The 20,130-nt window shown below is 32.7% G+C and overlaps 1 protein-coding gene across 3 annotated transcripts in view; it reads left to right on the forward strand.

The window, feature by feature from the left end:
• Window positions 1-20,130, forward strand: part of EPG5 (ectopic P-granules autophagy protein 5 homolog) — a 141,398-nt gene that overhangs the window by 24,209 nt on the left and 97,059 nt on the right. For all 3 annotated transcript variants that reach the window (XR_004230864.1, XM_031945999.1, XM_031946000.1), the window contains exons 6-13: window positions 354-427; window positions 6,814-6,919; window positions 8,460-8,574; window positions 9,423-9,573; window positions 10,260-10,415; window positions 12,227-12,384; window positions 16,894-17,048; window positions 18,153-18,293. Coding sequence is in view for 2 of the 3 variants with exons in the window: in XM_031945999.1 (XP_031801859.1) it covers window positions 354-427; window positions 6,814-6,919; window positions 8,460-8,574; window positions 9,423-9,573; window positions 10,260-10,415; window positions 12,227-12,384; window positions 16,894-17,048; window positions 18,153-18,293 (1,056 nt within the window). In the remaining variant the exon portion in view is untranslated. The remainder of the gene's footprint in view (window positions 1-353; window positions 428-6,813; window positions 6,920-8,459; window positions 8,575-9,422; window positions 9,574-10,259; window positions 10,416-12,226; window positions 12,385-16,893; window positions 17,049-18,152; window positions 18,294-20,130) is intronic.

Consider the following 20,130-nt stretch of genomic DNA (forward strand, 5'->3'; position numbering starts at 1 on the left):
TTCCCCATGTATTTCCTGCTTAGTCTTGTTTTATTTATTTATTTTTAATGCACATCGCTTTATAAATCATGTTGGGAGAGAAAAATCAGAACAAAAGGGAAAAACTGTGGGATAGGGAAAAAATAAAAACATAAAGAAGTGAACACAGCACGTGTTGATTTGCATTCAATCTCCGTTGTCCTTTTTCTGGATACAGATGGTGTTTTCTATCCAAAGACTTTCGGGATTGCCTTGGATCTGTTTAGTCTTCTTTAAAAACTCTTTGTTCCTATTCATAATACTAACGAGCTGATATTAAATAACACAGGTTGTTGGTCTTCTCTAATCCTTTTTTCCCCTTTTTCTGATTTCAGATCAAAGTGTTGAATAATTCATCAGGGGTATTTCACTTTATGCAGTCCCTTGCCTTGCTTATGTCTCCTGTCAAGTAAGTGTGAAAGAGGTTTGTTCTGCATTTTAAAAATCTGCCCCATATTTGAACACTTGTCTTTTAAAAGGCATCAGAGGAAGTCTTCTAAAGGAGCTGTGGGAGTTCCAATAAGTTAACTTTACTGATTTTCCTTTAGACTTGATCTCAAGTGAATCTTATACCTGATCACTAGTATTAGATTACCCTTCCTTGGGTCCTAGAAATTCTGTCTGTTTGAGATCCAACTTTCCTCACCTTCTACAAAGGGAACCTGATATTTCAAAAATTCCTATTATAATCTTTGTTAAAATATAACTTTATTTTATTGTTTGTGTAAAACTAAATTTGTGTATTTTTTGACTGTTTAAAGTGAGATAGACTGATAATTTGGAATGTGAAATACTTTAAAATGGGGCTAGGTAAGTTTGCTTAGCATAGAATACCAATGATTTGTGTAAAAAAAATTGTAGAAGATGAATTTTAAGTAACTACCAGCTATGTCAGGGGTAGCTATGAGACGTTCAGCATTGTGCTTGATACTTTGAAAAGCTAAAAGAAATCTAAGACATGATCTTTGCCCTCAAGGAGCTTATATTTTAGTTGAGAGACAAGAACAATTAAGTGTCAAATTTTGAAGGTATTCACAAATAATACAGTCAGAGTTCAGGAAATGGAATTAACAGGATGGACTAGAGAAGCTCCAAAACATTTCACATCGGTGGGGAGACAGTAGTAAACTCCAGACAGGAGTACTTCAGAAGTAAATGATGGCCTATATTACTTAGACTCAAGACTACTACTAGAGTTCTTGGAGAACCAGAGGCAGATATACATCACATAAAGACCTTGGTCAGGCATCAGGCATCAGGCAAAGTCCTGATTAACTTGTTTTTGCCTATTCTGGGGTAGATAGATTGCCAGTTTCTGTTATCCTTATTTTTGTGATCTAAAATCAAATGTCCTTTGAAGTATATCTTTTCTTCTTCTTGTCTTTCCCCATACTCTTATCTTCATCTGCTTCCATCCTATCCTTCCATACTCCACAGCCTCTATGTTTTCTAATATTTCCCTGTTCCTGCTGGAATCCCTGGTCTATCATTTACAAACTTTTATCCTTTATCTTTAATTTCACATTCTTTCTATTTTATTGTGCTAATGGAGACTTAGCTCTTCCCAAAAGACTTTTCATTCTGACCACCTTTTCCAGTAATAAGCATTTTTTTTCACCATCCTGTGACAAAGGGATGGTATTTGAATTTCTTGCTATCCATTTTTATCATTTAGACGAAATCCTTGTCATGATCACCAAGGCTTTCTCCCTTTCTTTTCAGGGAGTTCAGTAATTGGCTCTTTCCTTTTTATTACAAACTTTGCTTTCATACTTGGGGATTTCAGTATGTAAGCAGATATCTCCTTGAACATCCTGCCCTTACATTTTCATCAGTCTTCAAAACCTCCATGATCTCCATCTTTATACTACTTCATCAATATAGAGGGATGGCTGTAACCTGGATCTCACTATCACTTATAACAGTTAATGATTTTAAACTTCGAAATTTTTCTCTTTGATCACAATTGACATTTGTTCTATCCTGCCTCATTTCTCCCTAAATCAATTCTTGCTCCTCGCCATGACCTCCATTCTTTTTGCCCTCTGTTTTCAGTACTAGTCTTTTCTTGTTTTGGTCTTCCTTCCTTCCTTTTGTTTATTGGCTTGATCTCATAGTTGACCAGTTCAGTTGTACAGTAATCTTTATTTTTGAATCCTTTGCCTCTTTGATCTTTCATTAGTCATACTAGGCCAAATTCCAACCCTGGAATACCTCTCTCTTTACCTCTTCCACTGATGTTCATAGGATACTGAATGCCACTGGAAGAAGATAAATGATTTTGCTAAATGGGTTCCCTACAAATTTATTATTCTCAAGTGGGTCTTTACTGTTGCATGATAATCTTTTTCCTCTCTGATTGTCACATCCTCTATAGCCCAGCTTCTTAAACTGTGGTTTGAGACCCTATATAGGGTCTTATAACTGAATGGAGGGCTTGTGAAATTATGATTTATTATCAGTAAGTGTTTTATTTGTATGTCTGTTTTATTTTTCTGTATACCTAGCTTCACATAAAATTTTCTCAGATGAAAAAGGGTCACAAATGGAAAAAGTTTAAGAAGCCCTGCTCTTATAGCACCTGTTTGAAACCTTTTCTTCAAGCTACATTATTTTCTTCTCTTTCTTTCTGAGCAAAAGAAAATAATTCCTTAAAACAATTAACCAATGGAAAAGGAGATACAAAAATTAACTGAAAAAAAATCATATCTTAAAATTAGAATTGGGACTGTGCATACCCTTTGACCCCAGCAGTGCTACTACTGGGCTTATACCCCAAAGAGATACTAAAGAAGGGAAAGGGACCTGTATGTGCCAAAATGTTTGTGGCAGCCCTGTTTGTAGTGGCTAGAAACTGGAAAATGAATGGATGCCCATCAATTGGAGAATGGTTGGGTAAATTGTGGTATATGAATGTTATGGAATATTATTGTTCTGTAAGAAATGACCAGCAGGATGAATATAGAGAGGCTTGGAGAGACTTACATGAAATGATGCTGAGTGAAATGAGCAGAACCAGGAGATCATTATATACTTCCACAACAATATTGTATGAAGATGTATTCTGATGGAAGTGGATTTCTTTGACAAAGAGACCTAATTCAGTTTCAGTTGATCAATGATGGACAGAAGCAGCTACACCCAAAGAAAGAACACTGGGAAATGAATGTAAACTGTTTGCATTTTTGTTTTTCTTCCCGGGTTATTTTTACCTTCTGAATCCAATTTTCCCCATGCAACAAGAGAACTGTTTGATTCTGCACACATATATTATATCTAGGATATACTGCGACATATTCAACATATATAGGACTGCAACCATCTAGGGGAGGGGATGGAGGGAGAAAGGGGAAAAATTGGAACAGAAGTGAGTGCAAGGGATAACGTTATAAAAAATTACCCAGGCATGGGTTCTGTTAATAAAAAGTTATTATAAAAAAAAAATTAGAATTGGGTACATGGAAGCTAATAATTCTATGAGACATCAAGAAGCAGTCAAACAAAATAAAAAAGAATGAAAAAAGAGAAGACAAGATAAAATACCTTATTGGAAAAACCAATTGATTTGGAAAATAGATCCAGGAAAGATAATTCCAATATGTTGCTTCAAGCTGCAAGATACAGAAAGAGAAATTCCATTTAAAATAACAAACAGTATAAAATATTTATGAGTCTACTTGTTAAAGACAAACCCAGAAGAAACTATTTACAAAACACTTTTCACATGAAGTCATATCTAAGTAATTGAAAAAATATCAGTTGCTTATGGGGAGGCTGAGCTAGTATAATTCAAAACAATAATTCTACCTAAATTAATTTACTTATTTAGTACAATTCCAATCAAACTGTCAAAAAATATTTTATAGAGCTGAAAAAAATAATAACAAAATTCATCTGGAAGAACAACAGGTCAAGAATATCAAGGGACGTAATGAAAGAAAAAATGTGAAGGAAGGGCTGTACCAGATCTAAAACAATATTATCAAGCCCCAGTTCTCAAAAGTAGTTGGTATTGGCTAAGAAGTAGAATGACAGAGCAGTGTAATAGATTAGGACCTAGGACAGGACACAATAGGAACACAAGACACAATACTCATTGACTTAATAGTGTTCCGTTTGATAAACCCAGACTCTAGCTTCTGGGGTAAGAACTCACTATTTGATCAAAAACTACTGGGAAAATCAAAATAGTATGGCAGAAACTAGGCATTGATCAATTTTTCATATAATATACCAAGATAAGGTCAAAAATGGGTATGTGATTTAGACAAAGGGTAATTATAGGCAAATTAGGAGAACAAGAAGAAATAGTTTACCTGTCAGATCTATGGAAAAGGAATGAATTTATGACCAAATAGATAGAGAATGTTATGAAATACAAGATGGATAAATTTGATTACATTAAATTAAAAAGATTTTGTACAAATAAAGCCAGTGCAAACAAGATTAGAAGGGAAACAGAAAGCTGGGAAACAATTTTTGCAGTGAGTGTTTCTGAGAAAGGCCTTATTTCTAATATGTATAAATATGTATAAACATAATATCATTATTATAATAACATGGCATTAATAATAAAAATATTAACATCAACATTAATATTACTTTAATATTATAAACATAACAAGTAAAACTAATATTAATATTAAAATTAATAATATCATATATATGTACATATAGAGAAAACTGACTCAAATTTGTAAGAATTCTAGTCATTCCCCAGTTGATAAATGGTCAAAGGATATGAACACATGGTTTTCAGGTAAAGAAAATAAAGCTGTCTATAGTCACATGAAAAAAATGCTCTAAATCATTATTGATTAGAGAAATACAAAGTAAAACAACTCTGAGATGCCATCGCATGCCTATCAGATTGGCTAATAAGATGGAGAAGGAAAACAATAAATGTTGGAGAGGATGTGAAAAATTAGAACACTGATGCCTAGTTGATGGAGTTGTGAACTGATCCAGCCATTCTGGAGAACAATTTGGAACTATTTCTAAAGATTTGTAAAACTATGCATACATTTTGATCCAGCAATGCTGCTATTAGGTCTCTATCCCAAAGACATCATAAAAAAATGGAAAGGGACCCACATGTAAAAAAATGTTTACAGCAGTTCTTTTAATATAGGCAAAGAATTGGAAATCGAGAGGGATGCCCATCAATTGGGGAATGGCTGAACAAGTTGTGATATGTGAATGTAATGGAATATTCTTGTTCTTTAAGAAAATGATGAGCAAGCAGACTTCAGAAAAACCTGAATGAATTGATGCTGAGTGAAGTGAATAGAACCAGGAAAACATTATACATAATATCAGCAACACTGTCTGGTGCCCAACTTTGATAGAGTTTGTTTACTCTTCTTAGCAATACATGATCTAAGATAATTCCAAAAGACTCATGCTAGAAAATGCTATTCACATCCAGAGAAATATCTATGGATTCTGAATGCAGATCGAAGCATACTCTTTTTATTTTTGTTTTCTCTTTCTTATGGTTTTTCTTTTTGTCCTGATTCTTCATTCAAAGCTTGAATAATATGGAAATATGTTTAATATTATTGTACATTTATAACTCAGTATCATATTGCTTGCCATCTTGGGTAAGGGGGAGGAAAAAAAAAGAAATAAAATATTATAAAAATAAATGTAGGAAATTAATAAATACATTTTTAATTAAAGTTTTTATTTTTCAGAACATAGGCATGAATAATTCTTCAACATTAACCCTTGAAAAACCTGGTATTCCATTTTTTTTTCTCTTCCCCCACTCCCTCCCGTAGATGGCAAATAGTCCAGTATATGTTAAACATGGTAGAAATGTATGTTAAATCCAATATATACATACAAATTTATACAATTATCTTGCTGCACAAGAAAAAGCAGATCAAACCGGAAAAAAAAATTAGAAAGAAAAAAATATATGTTTTTGAAAAGAAACGACTTTAAAAAAAATATTTATTTATTTATTCATTCATTCATTTATTTATTTATTTTAAAGAAAGCCCTGCTGCAAAGATCTTGATATGAGGTGATGGGGTATGAACTAGAAAGGTCATATCTGTTAGCGGGGAGGGAGAGCCACGCTGAAGAAAATATTGGAATAGTTTGGTAATGTTAAAAGAATTTTATTGTATTGTGCTCTAAATTGTGAATAGCTGGAGTCTCAGAAAGGATATAGGCTTTTAAAGAACAAGTAGCGGTTTAATTAATCACTTTCATTTGAGACATGATTTTGATTTCATATAAGAATACGTGAGTTACAAAACAAATGACAAAGTAGATGGCAAGGTAGTTAAAGAATAGAAACATCAGACCAGACAGGACAGAACAGACTGCTGCCAAAATTTCCAGGTTACCAGGAGAGTAGATTAAAGGAAGGTGAAGGCAGACATGCTTCAAAATGTTTTGACTCTTATTCCATAAACTTTTTGTTTTCTTGTAAACTTGTATCCCCAACTCTAGTCCAGTGCTGGCAAATAGTAGGTACTTAATCAAAGTTTGTGTAAGGAATTATGCTAATATAACTTATTAAAAAAAAAAAAAACTTTTGCAATTCAGACTTTGACAAGTTTATATTAATATGCTTACTAATCTTACATTTTAGTTTGAATTAATGAGGTTTTATTTTACTTGGATTTTTCTAATTTTCTTTTATTTTCTTTTTTAAGAATTGAAATAATGCTTCTGTATTTGACTGTATCTCAGTTTGAGAAAAAAATAGACCCTAAATTAATTTGTTTTTTCCCATGAACATTGCTTCTGACATTAATGTGATTTTTCTACTTTTTTAAGAAATCGAGCTGAGTTTATGTGCCACATGAAGCCAAATGAATGGAAACCTTCCTCCTCTGAGCCTGAGTCAGGGAACTGGACATTAGTAGATGAAGGAGGAGAAGAGGTACTTATCTTGAGAATCATAATGCTTTTATTTACCTTGGGAGAAGGGGTAAACACAGAAAATTAAACATAATTCAACTTAGTGTTAGAGGACAGAATTGATCTTTTGCCTTAAAGGCTAATCATAATACAGGTATATTTTCCTTTGCTTTGGAGGGATAGAATTTGACCTGTATATAAACAAATTGGTATGATTATGAGCCACGATATGGCATGATTTTGCTTAGATGTTATAAATTTGTAATGAATACAACAGCTTGGGATATTACATTTGGAAGATATAAAGTTGTCATGTTTTTTGGGCCTAAACTTAGTCTTTTAGTTTCCTTAGCTAATTAACTTGAGAAATTTCAGATGATAAGGTACAGTAGTGCTTAGAGTCCCTGTCTTCTGGAATGTCTTGCCACGAAGGTTAAGAGAAGGATTTTCAAAGTAATTAATCTCTCTAATCAGTTGAAAAGTATGGAATAGGCAGCATTCATCATTTCGGAGCTGCATTCATTATATTTGTGGTCAGTAGTTACTGATTTCTGAATGTTTTGAGACATGTTTTGTGATTGTAACTAGACACTTAAAAGAGCAACACACGGGGAAGACTCATTTTTTTTCCTTTTTTAAAATATGTTTCTCCTTTTAAAACTTGGTAGAGGTAATGTGATGGTGATAATAAGAAACACAAAATGGCTTGTTTTAGTAACCTTGTTAGCCTTAAAATCAAGCTTTTCAGAAACTGATGCAAAATGGATATTTTAAAGATCATAATGGAATGGTAAAGTTTCTGAAATAGAAACATTTTCTACTGATTTCATCCTAGTTAATTTAATCTCAGAGATAGGGTACTATTAAGAACCTTATATACTAAAGGATGAGAAAAGGGTCATTTGCTGTTTGCCATTCTTTCCAATGAAGTCTCTGAAGTTCAGTTTTTAAGCCTTTTTGGGAGTATCTAAAGCAAATTAAGGGTGGTTGGTTAAAGCATTTATTTGTGCAATTGTGTTGTTACTTTGTTGAAGTTGATATGTTGGGTTTATCAAGATCTACACTTTGTATCAGTTTTTGCTACTTTTAGGAATATTTTTTTTATTAAAAAGATGTCAGTCTTGCTGACTTATATTTTTCTGGATAAAAATTAAGATTTTGATTTATATTTGCCATGTAAGCCTATCTTATTTAGGTTGGTTTAAGCTCTTTTAACTGATAGACAGTAGAACTTTGGATGTGTGTGTATGTGTGTGTGTACAAGTACGTGTAGGACCGCCAGTATCATCTAGTTGGGATTTTAGTGAAGCTATTTTTCACTTTAAGAGTTGATATCCTTTGTATCATAACTTCAATTGAAACTGTAACTGTGTAACTGTGAAAGTTTGTATTCCTTTCACAAGATCCTTGACTAAAGAAGAAATTCAGTTATTTATCTTTTAATAGCTAGAAAAAGAAGTCTTTTGAAATTTTATTGATAGTTTGTCAAGAGTAAAGCTTAGAGAACTCCTAGTTTTGGTTTTGTGAAACCAAATGAAATGCTTTTGAATTTTTTCCTCTAGGATGAAGATCCTGAGACGAGTTGGATCCTTCTTAGTGAAGATGACTTGATTGCTATTTTGTCACAGTTCCCATTTCATGAACTTTTTAAACACTTCCTTGGATTTAAAGGGAAAGGTAAATTGATTCCTAAAGAAAGATATTGAGAGGAATTTTGTTATATAATTCAATAAACTTATTTTAAGCATCTACTAATGACAAGTCAGAGTTTAAATACTGAGGATAAAAATGACTCAGTTTTTGGTATTAAGGAGTCTACAATCTAGTAAGTTGGTAAGATTTATCCAAATAGTTAAAGTGTAAGAATGAGATAAATACATAGGAGATATTAGAAATTCATGAGAAGTTTGGTGAAAGGAAAGGTCACCTTAGCCAAGGAATAAAGGAGTCTCATGGAAGAATTAGTACCTCAAGTGAGCCTTGAATGTAGACAAGAATTTCAGTGGAAGGAATCCCTTCCAAATATGGGTGAATCTGCAAAACCTTTGCAATCAGAAGAGTACCTTTGTGGTTAATATGTTCCACATATAAATTTTAAAAAATGAATTTAGCCTAAAGTCTTCATATTTATCTCTTTTTCTAACAAGTCCTCTTTGGGATCTTTTTCTGTTATTTATTTGTATTGTGATTAGCTATATTGTCATAGTGTTTTTGGATTATTTTGATTGCTGTTACTTACATTTTCTCCCCATAGTTTTCTTTTTCATTTTGTTGATTATTCCTGGAACATCTTTTACCCCTATGTCTCCAGTTGGTGAATTGACAGTTTACGTGATTTCATCAGAATTCTCTCATCTTTGCCATGTAGATTCATTTTGTTGTCTGGGACACCTAAAATATCTTCCCATGAATCAATCTCATATCTGTCAAATGATCTATGAATAATCCTTTTAAGTCTTTGTATTGTATGTACCTTTGATAATTTATTTTCTTTTATTTCTATCTTTTCTGTTGTTAATTTATAGATGATTATTTACCTGAAACAACAAGACCTCAAGAAATGATGAAAATTTTTGCCTTTGCCAACTCATTAGTAGAACTTCTGGCGGTAGGATTAGAAACCTTCAATAGAGCTCGCTACAGGCAATTTGTGAAACGAATTGGTTTTATGATTAGGTACATATTGCAGATATCCATATTTATTTAAACTCTCCTCTTGATTGAAAACAGTCATCATTTTAATGGTAGTCTCTTGTCTGCTTGATCCATCATTAAACTAAGAAATTTTTTTTTCTGCTTTCTACCTAATAGGTATATTATAAATGTTTGTAGCCAAAACCTTGTTAAACTATTTCAAAGTTAGTTGATTTGATAATTTAACTATTCCTTGGTACAAATCTTAAAAGTGTACCCTGGGACTAAGTTTTAGGCTAGAGAAAAATGGAAGGGGAAAGTGTAGCTTCTTTCCTTCTGTCTTTCTCTTTTCTTCTTTTCTTTTCTCCCTTTCACATCTGCTTTGTAATGTGGTTCCTGTGGGCCAGGGGTGAGACTGGTAGGTTTCTTATGGTTTTGTTTGTGGTTTAAGAATCAAGCTTACAGTGACTTCACAGTCACAATGTAGATAAAACTTGTCAAGGCAATGATTGTTAGAAATTGCTTATTACTTAAATGTATCAGAAAAACATTATTATTTATTAAAATGGAAAATGGGTTTTATTTTTGTAATAATTGAATGACTCAGTTTGGATTTAGTATAGTAATTTTCTTTACCTCAATTTAAATGATTTGAGCAAGCATTCTGATAAAATAAACTGATACTGAATCAATGACTTAAAATGGTTTAATATGATTTTCTTATATAGAATGACACTTTGTTATGTGAGTGACCACTGGGCCCAATTTGTGAGTCATAACCAAGGCTGTGGATTAGGTATGCAGCCCTATTCAGTGGAGAAGCTCCAAGTTGAATTTGATGAGCTGTTTCTTAGGACTGTCCTGCATGTTCTGAAAGCTAAAAGGTATGTAGTCTGTTGGAAGTGGTTTAGGGAAAAAAATGATTATTAATACATAGAGCCAGCATGGTCTAGTGAATAGGGGACTGGCCTTGGAGTCAGAACTGGATTTGATCCAATAGCTATATGGAGTGACCCTGGGTTTTCAGCTTTCCAGTTATCCCTCCAAGAGGTGGACACTTGGGCTTCTGCTGTACATTGATGGAGGAATTTCCACACAGTACAAAATTTCTGACAAGTTGGTCCAATTACCATCTTATTTTCCAACTCCCACCCCCTGAAAAAAATAATTTTTTTTATAAAGTATATTATCCCTAGCAGAATAATGATGATGGTGATGGCACATTTAAATAATAACAATAGCTTATACTGACATTGTGCACTAAAGTTGGCACAATAGATCCTCACAACAACTTTTGGAGGTGAGTGCTTTATTATTCTTTTATGAAAGAGGAAATTGAAGCACAGAGAAAGTGAATGACTCTTGAGATCACACATCTGCTGAGTGTCTGAGGCAGAACATATATTATTATAGCTTTTTATTTACAAGTTATATGTATGGGTAATTTTTCAGCATTGACAATCGCAAAATCTTTTGTTCTAATTTTTCCCCTCCTTCCCCCCCCCCCCCTTCCCCGAGATGGCAGTTTGACCAATCAATACATGCTAAATATGTTAAAGTATAGGTTAAATACAATATATGTATACATGTCCAAATAGTTATTTTGTTGTACAAAAAGAATCAGACTTTGAAATAGTGTACAATTAACCTGCGAAGGAAATAAAAAATGCAGGTGGCCAAAAATAGAGGGATTGGGAATTCAATGTAGTGGTTCATAGTCATCTCCCAGAGTTCTTTCCCTGGGTGTAGCTGGTTCAATTCATTACTGTTCTATTGGAACTGATTTGGTTCATTTCATTGTTGAAGATGGCCATGTCCATCAGAATTGATCATCATATAGTATCGTTGTTGAAGTATATAATGATTTCCTGGTCTTGCTCATTTCACTCAGCATCAGTTCATATAAGTCTCTCCAGACCTTTCTGAAATCATCCTGCTGGTCATTTCTTACTGAACAACAATATTCCATAATATTCATATACCACAATTATTTCAACCATTCTTCAATTGATGGGCATCCATTTAGTTTTCAGTTTCTGGCCACTACAAAGAGGGCTGCCACAAACATTTTAAGTCAGGATATTGACCAGTAGTATTTCTGACTTCAAGGCTGGCACTCTGTTTATTATATTCCTTGGTCATACCTGAACAAGAGCAGGAATGGGCGGATTCTCACAGAATTTTGTTAGCCCTAACAATGCTGGGTAAAGACTACATGTTATGCTTCTTTTCATTTTTCACAATATGTAGTGTACTCATGTAATTATTTGTTCTTATCAGTTGTCTCACAAGTTTGGTCTAGTGCAGGAGTTCTTAACCTGATACTATGAACTTAAAATTTTTTTTTGCAAATTGTATTTCAGTATAATTGCTTTCCTTTGTAAACCTACATATTTTATTTTATGCATTTAAAGACATTCTAAGAAAGAAGGGTCCATAGTAGTTTACTGGACTGCCATAGGAGTTTATGGCACAAAAGAGAATAAGAACTCTTGGCTTAGTGCTATCTTAAAGAGTGATTAAAAAAAAAATCTTCATTTCTGGTTGACTTCTCTAATGGGGAATGTAACTGCATCCGTGAATTAGTAAGTAGGTGGTGGTCTTATATTTAAATGTACAGAAGAATTTTTTTGTTGTGCTTCCACTATCTTTTCTGTGAGTTTTGAAACTTTGTATTGTTCTTAAAAAACAATAGGTTGGGCATTTGGCTATTTATGTCAGAAATGCCCTTTGGAACATTATCAGTCCAGATGCTTTGGAAACTATTTTACCTCATGCATCAAGCAGAGAATGAAAACTTGGAGAAGCTCTGTTCTATAGTCCAGTCTAATGAGTGCAAGCATCAGCTTCAAGGTAAATCTTACCTGGCAAATCTTTTTTGAAATGATTGAAATAGTTTCATCTTTTTCCTGTTAAAATTGTTATTTTTTCTGTAGTTGCAAATATCTTTTGACTTTTGGATAATGGAAAGTATGTATTTCACTTAAATTACATCATATTGAAGGAGAAAAATTTGGAACATGAGGTTTTATGAAGGTGAATGTTGAAAGCTAAATTTGCATATATAAAATACCATTAAAAATCAAAAAAAGGAAAAAAAATCAAGTATGTGTTGTACTCATGTCTCTATGTCTTTACATGAAACTGTGGCATTTACCTTTTAAATTTTTTGGGGGGGGTCTGGTTTTGGAAGCCAACTTGGATATTGGAATTTTAGATTTGATTGGATCTCTTGATATAGAGTATTAATAAATAAGCTTTTGAAAGAACAGGTAAATTAAGATTGTCTGTGGGATTATCTCTCCAAAAGTATTCTGCTTTTGTAGTGAAATTATTCTAGTCAGTAAGTATTTACTTAATGCTTAGAAATCACTAATGGGGTTTCCATGTTATTCCTTTATTGTTGAATTATTTGATTTCAGTGCACCTTAAGTAGCTTTTCACTTGTATTTGTATATGACAATTAAGAAGACTTTAAAATGTAGAAAACAGCACTATTTATAAATTAGTAAGAAGGTGGATAGTTTTCTAGAATTGCTGTGGCTGAAAAATTAATTATAGTATAGCTATCCTGGTTGTGAACTAGACTAATGAGGCTAGTCCTAGGATCCAGGTATAATATCTGTCTTTATTTATCTTGCTTAAAAACTTTCAAGCTTGCCAAAGATGATGTAGATTCTTGGAAACTAAGGCTACTCCCATAATGAAGTCTTTAGAGTAAGAATTGAAATGAGGTCCCAGTGCTATCATGCCTTAAATAAATCAAAGGTACTTATTGAATGAAGACAATATTTTGACAAGTATAATTTTCATCCTTTGCTTTTCTCTTTAATTTCTCTTTTTATAATCTGTATATTTCATTCTTATTCCATATTTTAGTTCTTGTTTTTTAATTTTTCTTTTTCTTTTGTGGCTTGGGCTATGCTCCCTCCTTATCTTGTCCTGAAGTATAGAAAGTATTTTGAAATTTGCTACAGTGGAGAGTGGTAATTTTTCTCTGAGTCACTTTGTTATATGTAGCGGTATGGTATAAGATTGCCTGGGCTCTACCCATTTCTTTAGTGGTTGCTTTTCTAGGTAAAATAATTTTGACTGTCCTGGACTATATTCCTATCAGTCTAATCTAAGTTATTACCTTCCTTTGGAAGTCCCTGGAATCAAATCAATGCTTAATTTTTATAAGTGGATATTTGATTAAATTTCTTTTTATCATTTTGTAAAAGCCAAATAACTGTTCTAATCATTGTCAAATAAGTTTTTTTTTTTTCATTTTTCAGGCAACTAACTTTAATAAGTATCATCAAAATCTGGCTCTGACCTATTTGCAAAATTCACATCATCTACATAATATGGACTGTTATGGTTTTCCCTATTAAATCTTTTACTGTGATAGAAAATAGCATTATGGCTCTTTTCTAAGAGGCAGATTTGGTTTCTAGTCTTGGATTTATCACTTACTGGTAGTATCTCACCTGGAAGGCTTTTTTCTTAACTGATCTGAACCTTAGTTTGATTATGTTTGAAAGGAATACTAATAATTTAATAATTATTAATGCTCATATTTGCATACTAATTCAAAATTTACAAAATAAAATTTTAACTTTATTTAATTTGATCCTCATAACAATATTGCTGCTATATCAGAGCTTGATAGAGGTTTAAGTGGTTTGTTAGTGTCATGCCGCTCAAGTCAGGGGCAGGATTTGAATTCAGCTTTTCCTTACTACAAGCCTATAAAACTCTTGACACCACACTATCTAGTTGCTTTAAAGAAACTAGTATTTTTGCAATATTTACCTCACAGAACTGTTGAAAATCAAATGAAACAATGTATACAAAATTATCTGTGAATTGCACTTTATAAATTGTCAGCTGTCATTATCACCTTCATCACTGTCATCATCATACATAGTAATAGACATTGTAATAGTTTCAAAACTCACTGAAACTCAGTTTTGTCATTTGCAAAATATAAGTAAAAGGCTTCAATTCACAAAATTAAATGATATATATAATCTATTTGATAATACTTTAAAAGCTTTTACATAAATGTAAGAGATGAGTACATTTAAGTGATGTTCCATTTGATTTTTATTCTTTTGTTAATATATAATTTTTTTCTACTAAAATCTATGTTCTTTAAAATTAAGCGACTTTGTAGAGCGGCTAGGTGGCACTTTAAAGATAGAGCACCAGCCCTAAAGTCAGGAGGACCTGAGTTCAAATCTGGCCTCAGACACTTAACACTTCCTAGCTGTGTGATCCTGGAGAAGTCACTTAACCCCAACTGTCTTAGCAAAAAAAAAAAAAAAAAAAAAAAAAAAAAAATTAAAGATTAAGGGACTTTGGCTTTTCAATTTGCATTTCTGATTTAATCAGGAGACTTAGTTAAGCATCATGAAGTCTGAGAATGTATCTTAATTACCTTTGCAAACCACTTTTGAGAAGTAAAATTAAGGTTTAAAGATGCTAAGGAGCTTTTATTTTATGATATCCATAAGCACCCAGCTTAGTAGCTTACTTTTAAAGTGGATGTTGAATGAATTGATTTGTGGGAAAGATGTCCTTTCATGAGTTAGTTCTGTTTTATTGATCTTAAAACTGGGTATCCCTGCTTCCTCTTTAATGAGGAAATAAAAATAGGATCTACATTCTGTGTTAGGCTATGCCAAGTCTTTACTTGAAAGGGAAGAATGAAGTGAAAAAAATGCTTTTTATCAGGGAAGCCAGTCATCCCAGCCTGGTTGAGCCTTTTGGAAGAGCCACTAGTGATCTCTTATACTAATTCTGCCCAGAGCTTTTAGGCATCTTGGACTGAGTATATAAAAATGAGGAAGAGGAGAAGGGAGGAAGAGCAGTAGGATTTTAAAATAGAACTTCATCTGGAGATCCCGCTCTTTTTTAGTTGCATCCACACTTTGATCTCCAATGGCTACTGTGCCACTAAAAATTATGTGTGTCATAGATTGTCAGCTTATAAGGTACAGACTGCCCTTTTTTCCTTTTTGTTTTCTTTTTGGAGAAGTGTTTTTAAAATGTGAGATATATAGTCCTTTATTTATACACTGAAACAGGGCTGGTTATATCATATCTCAAAGCCATTTTAGGGAGAAGACAATTGATTTACGAAGGTTTTATGAATGTTTTTTAAAGGATATCTAATGCTTATAAGTAGAATTTAAATGTATCTAACAAAAAAAAAAAAATCTTTGGTTTGTTTCTGTATTAGTCTTAAAAGTTCTACCAGAAAGTGAATCTATTACCAGGATATTCCTATACGGTAGTTCTGAACATTTGTAATTTATTGTGTTGAGATGCTTCCTCTGGATGGATGGCCATGAGAAGAAGTATGGCATAGTGGATAGAGAGCTGGGCTTGGAGTTGGAATCCCTGGCTTTAATCTTTTGTCTGACATAACCCAACCTCCTTAGTGCCCTTGGAAGCTCTCTAGGATCACAAGTTATAGACAAGTTATCTGCATCCTTAGAAAGAACTTTGATTTGGGCTACAAAAAAAGCAAATGTTCCATAGAGCTGCATGCATGTATATATTGCCCCCTGGTGACAGGTTACAGTACTTCATATATAGGGACCTTTTTTGAGAAACTAAAACCAAATGCCAGATCATATTTGTGATTCATATTTTCAGTTTTTGGATTGTGCAGTTCTATTTTATGAATAAATATCAGTTCACAAGTAATTTTTTTTATTTTTTACAAATTGTTTACAAGAAATAAGTTTACAAATAATTATAATTTTCCCCCTTAATTAGCTTTTTACATTTTACTTTTTTTCCCCCTCTTTTATGAAAGCATATTTTTGAGTTAAATTCAGACAACTGTATTTTGGAGTTGGAACAGAAGTTACAGGACATGCAATAGAATTTTCTTTTTAAAAAAAATAACCTTTTATTTTCAAAATATATGCAAAGATAGTCTTCAACATTTACGCTTGTAAAACTATGTCTTCCAAATCTTTTCTCCCTCCCTTCTCCCTCAGCCCTTCTTCTAGACAGCAAGTAATCTAATATATGTTAAACTGTACCATATTTCCACAATTATTGAGCAGCAAAAGAAAAATCAGATCAAAAAGGAAAAAATGAAAAAGAAAACAAAATGCAAGCAAACAACAAAAAGAGTGAAAATACTATGTTGGGATAGATACACATTCAGTCTCCACAGCCCTCTTTCTGGGTGCAGCTGGCTCTCTTCATCACAACTCTGCAATAGATCTTTACTCAGATTCTGGGAACATTTTTAGAGCATAGAATGCTTTTTAAACTTTTTCAGACTTTCTAAGTTCTCTGTATTCTTATACTGTCTCTGCCCTTTTCCCCCTTAATTGTTCTGATCTGAATTTTCAGACCCGGCGCATCTGGTGAGCTTTGAGAGTTATATTTCTACCATGAATAGCTCAGAAGTAATTTGCCTTCTTACTACTTTTGCTCAAATGGCTCAAGCAAGAAAGACCAATGTGGATAAAGACTTCATAAAAGTTATTGTGCTGAAGATTTATGAGGTGAGCAAAGTTGGGATGAACAACTTGCCAGAAAAACTCCTCTATTTTACATTATTCTTTGAGTCCTTTTGGATTGATTCGGGGGAAAAAAAAAATCTGCTGTGTGACATTGAATTTCCCAGAGCCACAATATTTGCTGTGAGCAGCAGTTTAGGCCCACATGATTTAAAGTGGGAAATAGAACTTAAGTTATAGAAAAAAGTGCAGACTCTTCAGAGAGAGGGAGTTAAAGGGATACCCTTGCCATTGACTACCTAATGTTTTCTCTAGCTTCAAGAACATGAAGGAAAGGAAAGAGAGTTGGTGGGTTTTGTAGTGAGATTGTTTTTGTAAGGGCAAAGATGCAGGCAGTTTGGTAGAAAATGAAAAGGAATAATATATTTATTTTGCTCACATTTGTATCAGGTACACCTAGCACAGGCTTGGGCATATCTGCAAGTATGAGAAAAGCTTTTGTCACTGCTGGGGAGACTAGTGAGACTTGTATTGTCTTTGATACTAAAAGTACTCTTAGTAGTTGTGCTGAGGGTTTTCACAAGACAGATTTTAGGCAAAAATTGTGCAGTCTGTATTTAGACCAGGATAATAGTTGTGTATTACTTCTTACTAGATTATAAGCTTGAGAGCAAAGGAATATTAAAGTCCTTTTTGTATTCCTCACAGTGCTTAGCATAATGACTTGCAGAATGAAGATATTTAATAAATGTTTACAGAATTCAGTCATAAGAATTTGTTTCCAGAAATATTGATAATATTGTAACTAGGAGTCTCATTTTACAAATGGCAATTCCATTAAAATATTAGTTTTTAATTGATAAAAGTTGTCTTCCTTTTTTCAATTCTAAATGTTATTCAGCCCATCTGCAGCAATTTTTCTCCTGTTGGTAAATTTAGAATGTGTTTGCTTAATTTGCTTACACTATTTTGGAGTGAAGATGGACATTCTTGCCCTCTGAGGATACAGTTTGTCTAATCTTTTAGAATAAAGTTGTGAATGGGAGCTTGATGTAGAGTAATCTTTCTTTTTCTTGAAAACACTCGTATTTTGTAAGTGCATTTGTTTTAGAGCTTAATATTAAAAATAACTATCTTCTTTCTCTCTAGGTATCTTATGTTAGCCTTTCTACCAGAGAGACCTTTTCAAAAGTTGGTCGAGAGCTTTTAGGAGCTATTACTTCTGTTCATCCTGCAATCATTTCTGTCCTTTTGGGTAGCGTTAAAGAGACTATTGACCAAGTTGGGATGGTAAGAGTATTATTTGAAAACAAATTGGGATTAACTATATCTGTCAAAGACTGAATATTTTCTGGTCCACTTAAGAAAGAATCTTTTTCTTTACTTTTCTTTATTTAGAACTATTTTTTTCCTCCAAACAGTTCTGCCTCAAATATAAAGCCTTAGTAAATCAAAGTTATTTATTTTAAATGAGCCTATTTGAATTTCTCAGGTGTTTTGTACCAGAAAACAGCAATTCTGATTGAAACAGGTTAAAAAAAAGTCAACCAATATTGAACCTTGGATGAAAAGAGAGACAACAAAACAACTAATGATTTTGCTCATTCTTAACTTGTTTTGGATACAGGTTAATTTGGTCCAAAGCCTTTCCACAATTCTAGTATAACTTTGTATGCATGTACTAAAATATCAGTTCTGCTTATTTTATGTTAATTACATGTTTATACTAGATTAGAAGCCTTGCAGACTTCTTGTATGTTCATTTTGTAAATTGTAGGTTTGTTTAACGTTTTTTGAATTCTAGCAATGAATTAGCAATCATAACTAAATTATCTCAGTTTAGTACAACGTTAAAATTGACATCTAATCATCATACAACTTGGAGTTCTTAAAGGACATTGCCCTTTTATATTTCATATAGTCTTTTCAGATTTCTTTCAAACTGTCATTTTCATGTACATTCACATTCCATAATTTATTGAGCTATTCCTCACCTATTCCACCCTTCTTAATTTTTACAAAAAGCACTGTTATAAATATATTTAAATAATCTTTTCTTTTATATTTGATCTCTTTGGATCTGAGTCTAATTATTGTATTGTTGTATCAACTGATATTCACAATTAATGACAATTCCAGTAGTTTTCCCAAATGGTTGAACCAGTTCATAGTTCTGTCCATGGTGCATTAGAATGTCTCATTTCCCTGCAGCCCCTCCAACATTTTTGTCACACTTGTTAATTTATATTTCTGTTATTTGTAGCACTTTTATTTTTATTTTTTTTGCTGATCGTTTGGATTTCCTCCTTGGAAAACATCCCATTCATATCCTTTGTTCCTTTATCTATTGGGGAAGGACTCATGTTCTTAGAAATTTCATTCAATTCTTTACGTATCTTAGAAATAACACTGTACAAAGAAACTTGCTTACAAAGATTATTTTCCCCTCCTGGTTACCTGTTGTCTTTCTAATTTTAATTGCATTGGTTTTGTTTATTTAAAATCTTTTAAAGTTCTGTTTAATCAAACCTGTCCATTTTATCTTTTGTGTTCCTCTGTAATAGGAGACTTGCTCTTAATATCTTTATGATGTGACCTTTTATATTTCTCATATGCTCATTTGAATTCATTTTTGTGTATAGAGTGAGGTATGGGTTTAAAGCAAATTTTTACCAGATTTCTTTCCACTTTACTTTCTCCTGATATAATGTTTAAGAACCCACATGATAATGAGGTATTGGAGTGGAGTGTTATTTGAAGAATATTGATTTATCCTAACTTTAATAAAAGATATGCTTCTGAAAGTTCTGTAAATTGGCATATTCTTTTCAATACACTTGTCTATATAAAGGAAATTTGTACTAAAATCTTTTTGTGAAGGGAGTTAGTTATTGCCTTACATTTATCAGTATGATTTTTTTCAAATGAGGAGTTTACTACTTGTTATGTGGAAAAGAAAATTGATCTGAAAACAAGGTCACAAACTTTGCCTTTTATGTATCATAATCATGTTTCCAATTTTATGTTGATACTTCTTATTGTTTTCTGTTTCCGTTGTCTTAAAAAACAAAGGAATAAAAACAATTTTTAAGAAACTTATCTCACTATCACTATACACCTGTCAGAT

The sequence above is a fragment of the Sarcophilus harrisii genome, chromosome 1 (assembly GCF_902635505.1).
Source record: "Sarcophilus harrisii chromosome 1, mSarHar1.11, whole genome shotgun sequence".
NCBI lineage: Eukaryota > Metazoa > Chordata > Mammalia > Dasyuromorphia > Dasyuridae > Sarcophilus > Sarcophilus harrisii.